Source organism: Molossus molossus, unplaced genomic scaffold, assembly GCF_014108415.1.
Source record: "Molossus molossus isolate mMolMol1 unplaced genomic scaffold, mMolMol1.p scaffold_m16_p_13, whole genome shotgun sequence".
NCBI lineage: Eukaryota > Metazoa > Chordata > Mammalia > Chiroptera > Molossidae > Molossus > Molossus molossus.
This window is the reverse complement of record NW_023425348.1, coordinates 86,651,448-86,664,243: the sequence shown is the minus strand read 5'-3', so window position 1 is coordinate 86,664,243 and position 12,796 is coordinate 86,651,448. Positions and strand designations below refer to the sequence as shown.

Genomic DNA, 12,796 nt, shown 5'->3' with positions numbered 1-12,796 from the left:
GACACAGATAACATGCCAAAATGGACCAACATCTAACTTGAGGCCACACAAACACAATATCTCTAACTACTGGGGGGTTCATTCTTTTTACCCTGCATGAGCAGTAACCTCATCATTTATTAATCTACCTGCAAATATTTGTGAGACATCAAGATTTAGAAACTTGTTGCTTCTTTTTGACTCAGAGATTGAGCCCTGTTCCATCTCAGGACTCTGATTCTAAAAGAGAGATAGATACCTGGTAGAGGCCCCCAGGGATGTAGAAACCTTGTCTTCCAAATATTCTGAGGCAGCCTAGTGCAGAAACAAAGCTGTACAATTGACCTCGTTGTGCTGCCTCCTGGGAAAACCTGGCTGAGATAGTTAGTATTTCTCTAGTGCGTCTTTCAGTGCTAACCATCTAATGTCTTTTTGATCATATCTTAGTCTCAACCAGCTATAGACTAAGAAGGAGGAGGTGATTTGAATCATAAAGAGGAATGGAATGAAGTATGTGGTCCCTTCGGTTCTATTTACTTATGAGTCTGATGATGTAATTTCTTGCATCTAGTGTCCAGTGGGGATTTCTGGTGGGAGGTGATATTCAAAATCCATATCACAGCCAATAGCGATTTCTGATATTGTGGGGCTCAAGCTTCTCTTTCCCCCACTAAATCTGGAAAATTTACCCTTGGTTTCATAGCCAGTGGGATTACACTACCAAGTTATTTCTGACATTTTAATCATTTGTTCAAGTTTGATGTGAAGAGTTTTGTGTGAGAACTCACGGTAATAACAGTTTCTGAATATTCAATATTGGAGTGACTAAGAACAAATATGCAAAACTGCTGTGTATCCTTTCCTGTAGTCTGTGTTTAATATCCTAGAAATTTATGGCTGAATGGGGTGATATAATGGATGGAGTAGAATGGTTAGAGTTATTTTAATGCTGATATTTTTCAGGAAACCTCAATGGCCATGAGAGGCAATAGATAGTGGATAGGCAGGGTTCTCACCTCTGGCCAGTTATCGCTCTCTGAAGGAGGAAATAAAGCTTGTGGTCCTAGTGGTCTGGTTAAAAAGAGGAACAAGATGTGCTAACAACTTTGTTGACTTGACAGATTGCCCAGACTTGAACAAAGTGATATAAAGTAGACATTATTATATTTACACATAATACTTGGAGATCCATTGCTTTTTTAGTTTTTTTAATGAGTTTTTTTTTTAAAAATTTAATTTTGTTACAGATATTTCTTCTTTACATCCCCTTGACACCCTCCTCCCCATCCCCACCCCTCCCCAGCCCCCAGCATTGTTGTCTATATCCATTGGTTATGCATACATGCATATAAGTTCTTTGGTTCATCTCATCCATCGCCCCCATTCCCATACTCTGAGTTTGTCTGTCTGAACCATACTCCTTTCTATGTCTCTGTGTCTATTTTGTTCATCAACCCACCTTGTTCATTATATTCTACAAATAAGTGAGATCATGTGGTATTTGTCTTTCTCTGATCGGCTTATTTCACTCAGAATAATACTCTCAAGGTCTTTCCATGTCATCTCAAAGGATAAGAGATCTTTCTTTCTTACAATTGCATAGTATTCCATTGTATATATGTACCACAGCTTTTTTATCCACTCATCTACTGATGGACACTTGGGCTGTTTCCAGATCTTAGCTATTGTAAATAGTGCTGCTATAAACATAGGGGTACATATATTCTTTCTGATTGGTGTTTCAGGCTTCTTAGGATATATTCCTAGAAGTGGAATCATTGGGTCAAATGGCAGATCAATTATGGCTGCCATTAACAATTCATCAAACAAGTGCTTGGCAAGGTGTGGAGAAAGGGGACTCTAGTACACTGCTGGCAGGAGTGCAGACTGTTGCAGCCACTATGGAAAACAGTATGATGTTTCCTCAAAAGATTCATTGGGTTTTTAATGAATGTTTTGAGGGTTTCAACTTTAATGAGTCACGTGAATTATTCTGTTCAATTAAGGGTTGTAAGTACACAGGTAGTTGAAGCTTTTTCTAAATTTTCCATGAGCTTACACATGGACAGGATTGAGAGAAGGGGATTGTTGAACCTCTAGGAGAGAGCTTGCGGGTTTAACACACGCCAGGGATAGTGTAATGTAAATAATGGATGTTTGCTCCATGATCCCATCCAAGTATAGGTGTGTTCTTTGAAGCGTTCCTTTTTCAAATGTGTGGAAATGTATGGGATTCCTGTTGTAAGGGGCCATGAGAGATTCCGTAGGAGACAGAACTCTGTTATATGTTAGTGGGGAATATTTCCATAATATTTCACAGATGTACCACCTCTTGATGCGCTCAGATGAGCCCAGGGAGGTGACAAGTAGGAGCTGCTGATGGTAATTGGAAATTAACATTCTGGGAGCTGCTATGGTTGGTGAGGTTGCTGAGAACGTCTGTGTTCCAGGAACTGTCTCCACGGGCTGCTGTTGAGAACCATTAGCTGGAGCTAGTAATAGTAAATGCCATTAAACCATTCTTCTAAAGAAAAAACTGGGGAGAATAAAATGCAGTTATTCAGACTCGCCCCTGAAGACCATTAAGACATTGTGAATGGGATAGTTTTCTTTTTCAGATGTTTTATTGGCAGTATATAGAAACAGAACTGATTTCTCTATGTTGATTTTATATTCTGCAACTTTACTGAATTTACTTTTTATTTTAAAATATTTAAAATGTCTTTATTGATTTTTTTTTTAGAGAGAGAGGAAGGGAGAGAGAGATAGAAACATTGATGTGAGAGAGAAACATCGATCGGCTGCCTCCTGCACGCCCCCTTACTGGGGATCAAGCCTGCAACCTGGCCATGTGCCCCAACCAGGAATCGAACCCAAACCTCTCAGTCCACTGAGCCATACCAGCTGAGCTGAATTTACTTTTTAATTCTAACAGCTTTGGTGAAGTTTTTAGGATATTCTATATGGATAAAATCATATCACATGCAAATAGTGACACTTTTACTTATTTTTTTCCCAAATTGGGTACCTCTTATTTCTCATCTTGCCTGATTGCTCTAGCTAGGGCTTCAGTACATGAGTTGAACATCAGTGCTGGGAGGGGGCATCCTTGTCTTGTTTCGATTTTAGATGAAAACTCTCAGTCTTTCCCCACTGAATATAATGTCAGCAGTGGGTTTGTAATAAGTTATTGGGAGCTTTTAATATGAAGAAATGTTGTGCTTTGTCAAATACTTTTTCTACTCTATTGAGATAATCATATGATTTTTATCGTTAATTTATCAGTGAGTTGTCACATTTATTGATTCGTGTATGTTGAACTCTTTTTGCATTCCTATTGATCATGGTGCATGACACATTTTTAAAACTACTTAATCAAATTTTTAATTACAGATGTCCCTCCTTTTCCCGGCTTTGACACCCTCCTTTCTGCTTTCCTTCCTCCCCACCCCTGCCTTCACCTTATTATCGTCTGTGTCCATTGCTTATACATATATGCATATAAGTTCTTTAGTTTATTTCTTCCACCCCTCTTCCCTCTGAGGTTTGTCAGTCTGTTTCCTATTTCTATGTCTCTGGATCTATGTTGTTCATCAGTTTATTTTGTTCATTATATTCCACAAATAAGTGAGATCATGTGATATGTGTCTTTCTCTGATTGGCTTATTTCACGTAGTATAATACTCTCCAGGCTCTCCATGTCATCTGAATTTAGATCTTTCATTCTTAGAGCTGCATAATATTCCATTGTGTCTATGTACCATTGCTTCTTTAAAAAAATTTTTTTTCTTTATTGATTTTAGAGAGAGAGGAAGTAAGAGGGAGAGAGATATAGAAACATTGATGAGAGAAAACATCAATTGGCCACCTTCTGTATGTCCCCCACTGGGGATCGAGGCTACAACCTGGGCGTGCCCTGACTGGGGATCAAAGTGTAACCTCTTGGTACATGGGTTGATGCTCAACCACTGAGCCACACCGGCCAGACTACCACTGCTTTTTTATCCACTCATTTACTGATGGACCGTTGGGCTGTTTTCAGATCGTAGTTATTGTAAATAGTGCAACTATGAATACTTTTAATGTATTGTTGAATTTGGTTTGCTTATATTTTGTTGAGAATTTTTACATCTATATTCATGAGTGATGTTGGTCTATAGTATTCTTTCTTGTTATGCTCTTTCTGTCTTTGGTATCAAGGTTATGTTAGCCTCATAAAATGTGTTTGGGACACTCACTTTCTAAAGAGGTGTGTTTCTTGCCCTTATCCTGTCCATGTTCCACCATTGCACATTGGGTGTGTGGAAAACAGATAATTTGTTGTTTAATCCACATGTTTCTAAGCCAAGAAGAACCATACAGACATTATTAAGAGACTGCAGGGAACCCCTCGAAGAATCAGTATCAACTAGAGAAGATACTAATATGACCCTAGTCTTGTAAAAATATGAACAGAAAAATAGAGAAATGACAATAATGATAATATTAGTAATAATAAATTGCTAACATTTATTGTTTCCGAGCACTGGACAGGTATTATTTCATTTAAGTTCACCACAATGCTTTTATTATCACCTCCATTTGACTAAGTAACCGAGGCACAGTGAGATTAAGTAAAAGGGTCAAGGTCCCAGAGTTCACAAGTAATGAAGTCAGAATTCAACCCAAGTAGGTCTCTCCAGAGCCTGAGCACATACTCATCAAAACCACAATGAATGACTGTACTGATAAAGACCTCAAATCTTAGGTGACCACACAACCTAGTTTGCTTGGGACAATTCTGCTTGTAGTCCTGACATGGTTATCAATAACTCTCCTTCTTCTGACCAACGTTGTCTAGTTTGGATAGTGAATGACACGATCACTCTGTGTTGAGAGTCCCTCCTAAATGTCATAATTCTGAAAGTCTAGAAGAGAAAATTAGAGTATGATTCAATTAGGTCACAAGGGCACATACAAGTGTGGAGAAATGGAATCAACTGGGAGCATTTCTCTTGTTTTCTCCATTTATCACTCTAGAGAGTAATTAATTTAAAATGGTGCCTTCTGTTAATTGTCTCTTCTTTCTCTACACCAGACTTTAAGGAGACATTTAAGAGAATCTTGAGTCGGAAGTACCTCTCTTCCAGCAATGGCTAGTGGGAGCCATGGCCAAAAGCACAGAGTCTTGGGGAAGTAAAGATCTTCATCCTGAATGCTCATATGATCTGTATCCTCTAATTCCCGAGGAACTCTGCACATCTGGACAGCTAGAGTGCGGTCAACATTCAGGTCCAGCAGAAGGCAGCTGTGGAGGCAGCACAGCCCAGATTCCTACAAGACACACCTGTTGGAATATCTACAAGAATACCTAGGTGGGTAAAGCAGGAACAGCCTTCCTTCTTCACTTTGGCTTATCTTTCTGTCTTGCACCCGTTCTTCTATGCCCTCGACCCCGAGACCTCATGCATCCAGGTTGGATGACTATTTTAACTTTTTATTTTCTCACAATAACAATGCTCTCTCTCCCCTATCCCAATGGGATTATTTTAATTTTAACAGAAACTAAGGTATTTGAACTAGACAGAAAACTATCTAACATGAAATTTCAGGCATTAGCAAGTAGGTGGAGTGAGGATTGGAGGGCATGAAGATTTGTTGATAGCTCACCAATTGGGCCAAGGAGTCCCAAAGTTTTACCACCAAATAACCCATTATTCCCCTGTAAAATATTTTTAGTGCGAAAAATATCTTTATGATATAATAATAATTATTATTATTTTATTTTTTAAATCCTCACCTGAGGATATTTTTCCATTTATCTTCAGATGGAGTGAAGGGGAGGAGGGGGGGGAGAGAGAGAGAGAGAGAGAGAGACATGGATGTGAGAGAGACACATCTACTGGTTGCCTCCTGCACGACCCCAACCAGAGCTGGGAACTGAACCGAAACCAAGGTATGTGCCCTTGACCGGAATCGAACCTGTGACTCTTTGCTCCGTGGGCCAACACTCCAACTTCTGAGTCAAACCAGCCAGGGTTTATTTATTATTACTATAACAATTCTTATTTTTGATAGTTTATTATGTGACCAGCACTCTATCACATACTTGACATACCATACTTAAATAGGTCTTCACAGAAATCTTATGAAGTGTTGATCATTCTTTTCCAACAGATGAAGACATTTGCTAAAAATCATAAAGTTGGTAAACAGAGACAAATATGCTCTGCTTCTCAGTAATTAATTTGCTTTCCTTTTTCTGTCCATCAGAGGTAATTGAAACTTTTTCTTTTTGGTTAATCCTCACGCGAGGATATTTTTTCCATTGATTTTTTTAGAGAAAGTACAAGGGAGAGAGGGAGGGAGGAAGAGAGAGAGAAACATTCAAATAAGAGAAGCACATCAGTCGGTTGCCTTCCACACGTGTCCCAACTGGGGCTGGGGATCAAACCTGGAACCCAAGTACTGCAACCCAGGTACGTGCCCTTGACTGGGGATCGAACCCTCAACCCTTCAGTGTGCAGGCCTATGCTCTACCCTCTGAGCCACACTGGCCAGGGCTAACTAGAATCTTTAAGGAAAAGATTAATAAAGTATGTGATGGAGAGTTTTTTTTGTGTGTGTGTAATTTTTTTTTGTGTGTGTGACACAATTAAAGCTAATTTAAAGATAAGAAAATGTTTTCCTTATTTTGACCCTTAGGATAATGCTTTTAATATTTTACCATTGAAGATGTAATTAACTGGGGTTGGCTGTAAGATATTCTTTATACGAATATCTTTTTAGTTTATTTGCTATTTAAAAAAATAGTAAATGAATTTTATAGTTTTATGTATTTAGGTGGTTATATTGTTTCCTTTTTAAATCTCTTAATATGATGAATTACATTAACTGATTTTCTAGTATTAAACCAGCTTTTCTGGAATAAACTCAACATGTTCATAATGTTGCATTATTTTTATATACTGTTGGGTTCAGTTTGCCAAAATTTTGTTTAAGATGTTTCTAATCTATTCAGTTCAAAAGTGGGTATGACTATAATATTTGTTTATTATCTCCTTTTGGTCAGGTTTTGATATTGAGTTATAGTCGCAAAATATAGTTGAAAATCATTCCAAATTTCCATTCTCTAAAAATTCTGTGTATGATTAGGATGATTGTTTTTTAAAATATTTTTTTCCTTATTGATTTTAGAGAGAGAGGAAAGGAGAGGGAGAGATAGAAACAGTGATGGGACAGAATATCGATTGGCTGCCTCCTGCATGCCCTCCTCTGAGGATTGGGCCCACAACCTGGGCAGTTGCCCTGACCGGGAGCTGAACCAGTGACCTCTTGGTGCATGGGTTGACACTCAACCACTGAGCCACACCAGCTGGGCAGAATCACTGTTTTTTTTTAAATTCTTGGGACACTTGCTGATAAAACCATTTGGGCCTAGAGTTTTCTTCATGGGGAGATTTTTTTTTTTTACTATTGGTTCAATTTTTTTAGCGTTTAAAGAATATTCAGATTTTTAATTCTTACTTGAGTCAGTTTTGGCAAGTTACATTTTCTTAGAGGTTTTTTTTTATTTTTTTATTTATTTTATTTTTATTTTTTTTCCAAATCTTTATTGTTGGATGTAAAATGTATTACAGATGTTCCACATTTTCCCCCCATTGACCCTCTCCTCCCCACTCCCGCCCCCCTCCCACCTTTTCCCACACTATTGTCTGTGTCCATTGGTTATGCATATAAGTTCTTTGGTTTATTTCTTCCCACCCCCCCAACCCCTTTCCCTTTGAGGTTTGTCAGTCTAGCAATGAATTTGTGCTTCTTAATCCCTTCACCTTTTTCACCCATTCCCCCAACCCCCCTCCCAACTGGCAACCAACAAAATGTTCTCTGTATCTATGAGAATGTTTCTGTTCTTCCTGTTCATTTTGTTAGTAGATTCCATTGTTGATAGATATGTATTCATTGCCATTTTGTTTGTTCATACATTTTATCTTTTTCTTCAAAAAGACCCTTCATCATTTCATATAATAACGGTTTGGTAGTGATGAACTCCTTTAACTTTTTCTTGTCTGGGAAAGTTTTTATATGTCCATCAATTCTAAATGACAGCTTTGCAGGATAGAGTAGTTTTGGTTGTAGGTTCTTGGTTTTCATCACTTTGAATATTTCTTGCCACTCCCTTCTGGCCTGCAAAGTTTCTTTTGAGAAATCGGCTGACAGCCTAATGGGTACTCCCTTGTAGGTAACTAGCTGCCTTTCTCTTGCTGCTTTTAAGATTCTCTCTTTGTCTTGAACCTTTTGCATTTTGATGATGATGTGTCTTGGTGTGGGCCTCTTGGGGTTCATCTTGTTTGGGACTCTCTGTGCTTCCTGGACTTGTGTGTCTGTTTCCTTCACCAAGTTAGGAAAGTTTTCTGCCATTATTGTTTCAAACAGGTTTTCGATTTCTTGTTCTCTCTCTTCTCCTTCGGGCACCCCCAAGCTGCGAATGTTGGCACGCTTGAAGTTGTCCCAGAGGCTCCTTACACTATCCTCATTTTTTTGGATTCTTTTTTCTTTTTTCTGTTCTGATTGGGGATTTTTTGCTTCCTTATATTCCAAATCGATGGTTTGCTCCTTGGATTTACATACTCTTTTATTGAAGCTGTGTAAATTATTCTTTATTTCAGTTAATGCCTCCTTTAATTCTAACTGTGTATCCATGATTTCTACATTTTCTTAGAAGTTTTTACATTTTATTTAAGTTTTAAAATTTATAGACATAAAATTATTGAGTATCCTCTTATTACCTTTATAATATCTCTAGGATCTAGCACCATCTTCCCTTTTCCATTGTTTGTTTTGGCTTCGTGTTATCAGATCTATTAAGAATCAACTTTGACTTTCTTACATTATTTTGAAATTATAAAAACATTTTGTTCTCTCCTGTCTAAGAATTATGATCCAATCATTTGTTTTCTTTAATCTTTTATATGAATTTAAGGCAACTGTATCTCTCTACATAAATTTTTAGTTAGATCTACAAGATTTGTTAAGTGTTCTCACCAAAAACAAGAAATGATAATTATGTGACATGATGGAGGTGTTAGTTAAACCTATGATGATAACCATATTGCAATATATAAATATATCAAATCAACACATTGTACATTTTAAACTTATACAATGTTTATATGTCAATTATATTTCAATTAAAAATTCACAAGATCTGATAAATAGTATGTCTTATTAGATTTATTATAAATATTTTATCATTTCTATTATAATTTATTATTTACTATGAATGGTTTAGAAATATATAATTGTTTTCCAATTATGATGTTTCTTAACTACCAATTTGTTACTGATTTATAACGTAATCGCACTGTAGTCTGAGCATGTTATCTCTATAACCAACCCTTTAACATTTAAACTTTAAAAAATTTTCACAAACCAAAGGAGTGCTTCAAAGCTATAAAAACTGCCCTGGCCAGTTTGGCTCTGTGGTTAGAACGTCGGCCCACAGACCAAAGAGTCCTGGGTTCAGTTCCCGCTAAGGGCATATACCTTGGTTGCAAATTGTCCCCAGCCCTGGTTGGGGTCATGTGGCTGGTGACCAGTCAATGTGTCTCTCTCACATTGATGTTTCTCTCTCTCTCTTCCCCCTCTCTCCCTCCTACTCTATCTGACAATAAATGCAAACATGTCCTCAGGTGAGGATAAAACACACACACACACACACACACACACACACACACACACACACTATAAAAACTATATTAGAAAGGTATTTCCTACTGACACCACTTCATATAATACTTACTACATGCATGGCAGGCACTGTACATAATGGAACTAATGTAATCTCAAAGAAGCCCCTTGAGATAGGTTCTAGTATTTGTATCCCTGTTTTGCAGATAAAGTAACAGGCAGAAAGATAAAGACAACCTGTTTAGAGTCAAAACGCTCATGGACAGCAGAGCACAACCCCAAACCTGCTCTTAGTCACCCAGCTACACACAGGTGTTATAACTCCATTAACAATCTCCTGAAATTTCCAAAGCATCTTTTAAGAAGGGTTTTTTAAATGTAAATGTACCTTCTGTTGTATTTTAAGAGCCTGATGGTTAACAATGAAAAGTGTAATTATCCTCTTACATATGTGGGAAAATTGACACACAAACCATAATAGCTATTTAGAGGCAAAGTTAAGTGGGGTTATTTCATCCAAAACGGCTCAATATTTCTCTTGATTCTGTGTTCAGTGTGGGTAGAAGGTAGTTTATTTCAACAGAATTTGAGATGGCGACTGCTTAGACATTTCTTCTCTTCTCTCCGTACAGATCCTAGGATCACCAAGGCAATGACGGGGAGAAGAAACAGCACAGTGATTACGAAGTTTATTCTCTTGGGATTCTCTGAATTTCCAAAGCTCACCCTTGTGCTCTTTTCAGTATTCCTAGGGCTCTACCTGATGACAGTGTCCTGGAATGTGGGCCTCCTCACGCTTATCAGGATAGACTCCCAACTGCACACACCCATGTACTTTTTCCTTAGTAACCTGTCCTTGCTGGACATCTGCTATGTTTCTACTACTGCTCCCAGGATGCTCTCCGACTTCTTCACGAAGCATAACTTCATCTCCTTTATGGCGTGTGCCATGCAATACTTCTTCTTCTCTGGCCTGGGTCTGACTGAATGCTGTCTCCTGGTAGCCATGGCTTATGACAGATACGCTGCCATTTGTAACCCTCTGCTGTACACAGCTGTCATGTCCCCGACCCTCTGTGTGCAGATGGTGGCGGGATCGTGTATAATTGGATTCTTTGGCTCATTCATCCAGCTGTGTGCCTTACTTCAGCTGCATTTCTGTGGGCCAAACATCATTAACCATTTCTTTTGTGACCTGCCCCAGCTGCTAATCCTATCCTGCTCTGACACCTTTTATTTTCAAGTCATCTTGTCTGTGTTCACAGTGATCTTTGGGTTCGCATCTACCCTGGTTATTGTGATATCCTATGGTTATATCGTTGCCACCATTCTGAAGATCACTTCAGTTGAAGGCAGGTCCAAGGCCTTCAACACCTGTGCTTCTCACCTGACTGCAGTGATCCTCTTCTTCGGCTCAGGTGCCTTTGTTTATCTGTATCCTAATTCTGGTGATTCCCTGAGCCAAAGCAAGTTGGCATCAATCTTATACACTATTGTAACCCCCATGCTAAATCCATTGATCTACAGCCTGAGGAACAAGGAAATCAAAGGTGCCCTAAACAGATGGAAGAAGAGAATCTTCTCCTAGTGTTACTAATTATGGAATTTATTTCAGGTGTACAGTGTAAGAAAAATGTCAACTAAAACATTGCCCTATAATTTTTCTAATTGTGGGCTAAATTACAGTTTCTACAGTCTTCTAATAGAACCTCACAACTGGCACAGGGACAGGAAAATGCCTGAGAAGTATCTGGAAGCTCAATATGTCACCCATGATCAGTTATGACCTAATACATCAATAGGCCAAGAAATCTACAAGCATTTTTGTAGTTAGTAATGGTGGTGCACCCCTACACCCTCAATATTTCATCCCTACATATACTACCTTAAGGACCAGAGATGTCAGTACTGGTCAAGGCTGTCAGGAGACCAGCCATAGCATCTTAGGTAGGATGAAGATTAGCATTAGTACAGAAAGACCTTTTTAAAAAAAGAATTGACAATAATTAGGTTATTCTCCCATGTAACCTATTTTTTATTGCTGGAAATTATGAATTAATATCTTCATTTGTGGGTTTGTTTAAAGCAAAAGTAACCACACCAGATCAAAGATTTGTCAACTTCACACAAAAAGAAGTTTGTCGTAATAGTTGTGCTTACATGTCTGTCGTATTTAAGGCTTGGTCAACCAGTTGACTCATTAGGGATCCCTAGACAGTTCCTTGTCTGCTGTTGCTATAGAATTATCTCTTTGTTTTTCCATCTTAACTGTGTAATCAGAAAAGGAAATCAGAAACTGGCACTGTAGGACACATATCTCTGAGTGGAAGTTTATCATGAATGACAAAGAATCAGAGCTTAATTAGTCATGAGAGAGACTCAGTAATGAGACAGACCCCTGGACAGTACCATGTATTTCCCCTTCTGTACCTACACGATTGACAATTTTGCACTGGTGATCTTTTTTTTTCCCCATCTGAGGACATTTTTCCATTTTTTGTTCAGATGGGAGGATGAGAGAGGAAGAGAGAGAGAGAGAAACATCAGTGTGAGAGAGACACATCAAGTGGTTGCCACCCACAAGACTCCAACCGGGGCCGGGGACAAACTGCAACTGAGGTACATGCCCTTAGTAGGAACCGAACCCGGGTCTCTCAGGACTGCAGGCCAACGCTCTAACCACGGAGCCAAACCGGCCAGGGCTGCACTGGTGATCTTTAAAAAAAAAAAACAAGTGTAGTTTGTGTGATGCTATCCTAGGGGAAAATGGTCTGCATCTATTAATGCGATTATACAACATTTTCTGGGTTTCTAGGCTGCTAAAGAAACTCAGTACCGTGACTGAGAATAGAAGGGACCCAAGATAAAGAATTCAAAGAAGTTGTATTTTCCTGCTGTGTTAGCAGAAGAGGATGAGATTTGGTAGCTTCTAGGATTCTGAGCAAAGACTAGAAGCTCCCAGTCAGCACCGATTGCTGAGGGTCTGGGCTGTCCATCACTATACGTCTCAGTTATTTTATATTCTAAATTTGGAAATAATGTTATATCTATATCTGTATCTGACTCCTATTTTTCACAAGTGTTCTGATGTTTTATTTTCAGTGAATGAAGGTAGATGTCTGAAAGTGAGGTTTGGAAAAGGTTCTTA

At 38.5% G+C, this 12,796-nt stretch overlaps 1 protein-coding gene across 1 annotated transcript; it reads left to right on the top strand.

The window, feature by feature from the left end:
* The first annotated feature begins 10,300 nt into the window (after positions 1-10,300).
* On the top strand, positions 10,301-11,236 carry LOC118628896 (olfactory receptor 1440-like). The gene has a single exon (XM_036259890.1). It carries the CDS (start codon positions 10,301-10,303, stop codon positions 11,234-11,236), a length of 936 nt encoding a protein of 311 aa, XP_036115783.1.
* The last annotated feature ends 1,560 nt before the right edge of the window (positions 11,237-12,796 follow it).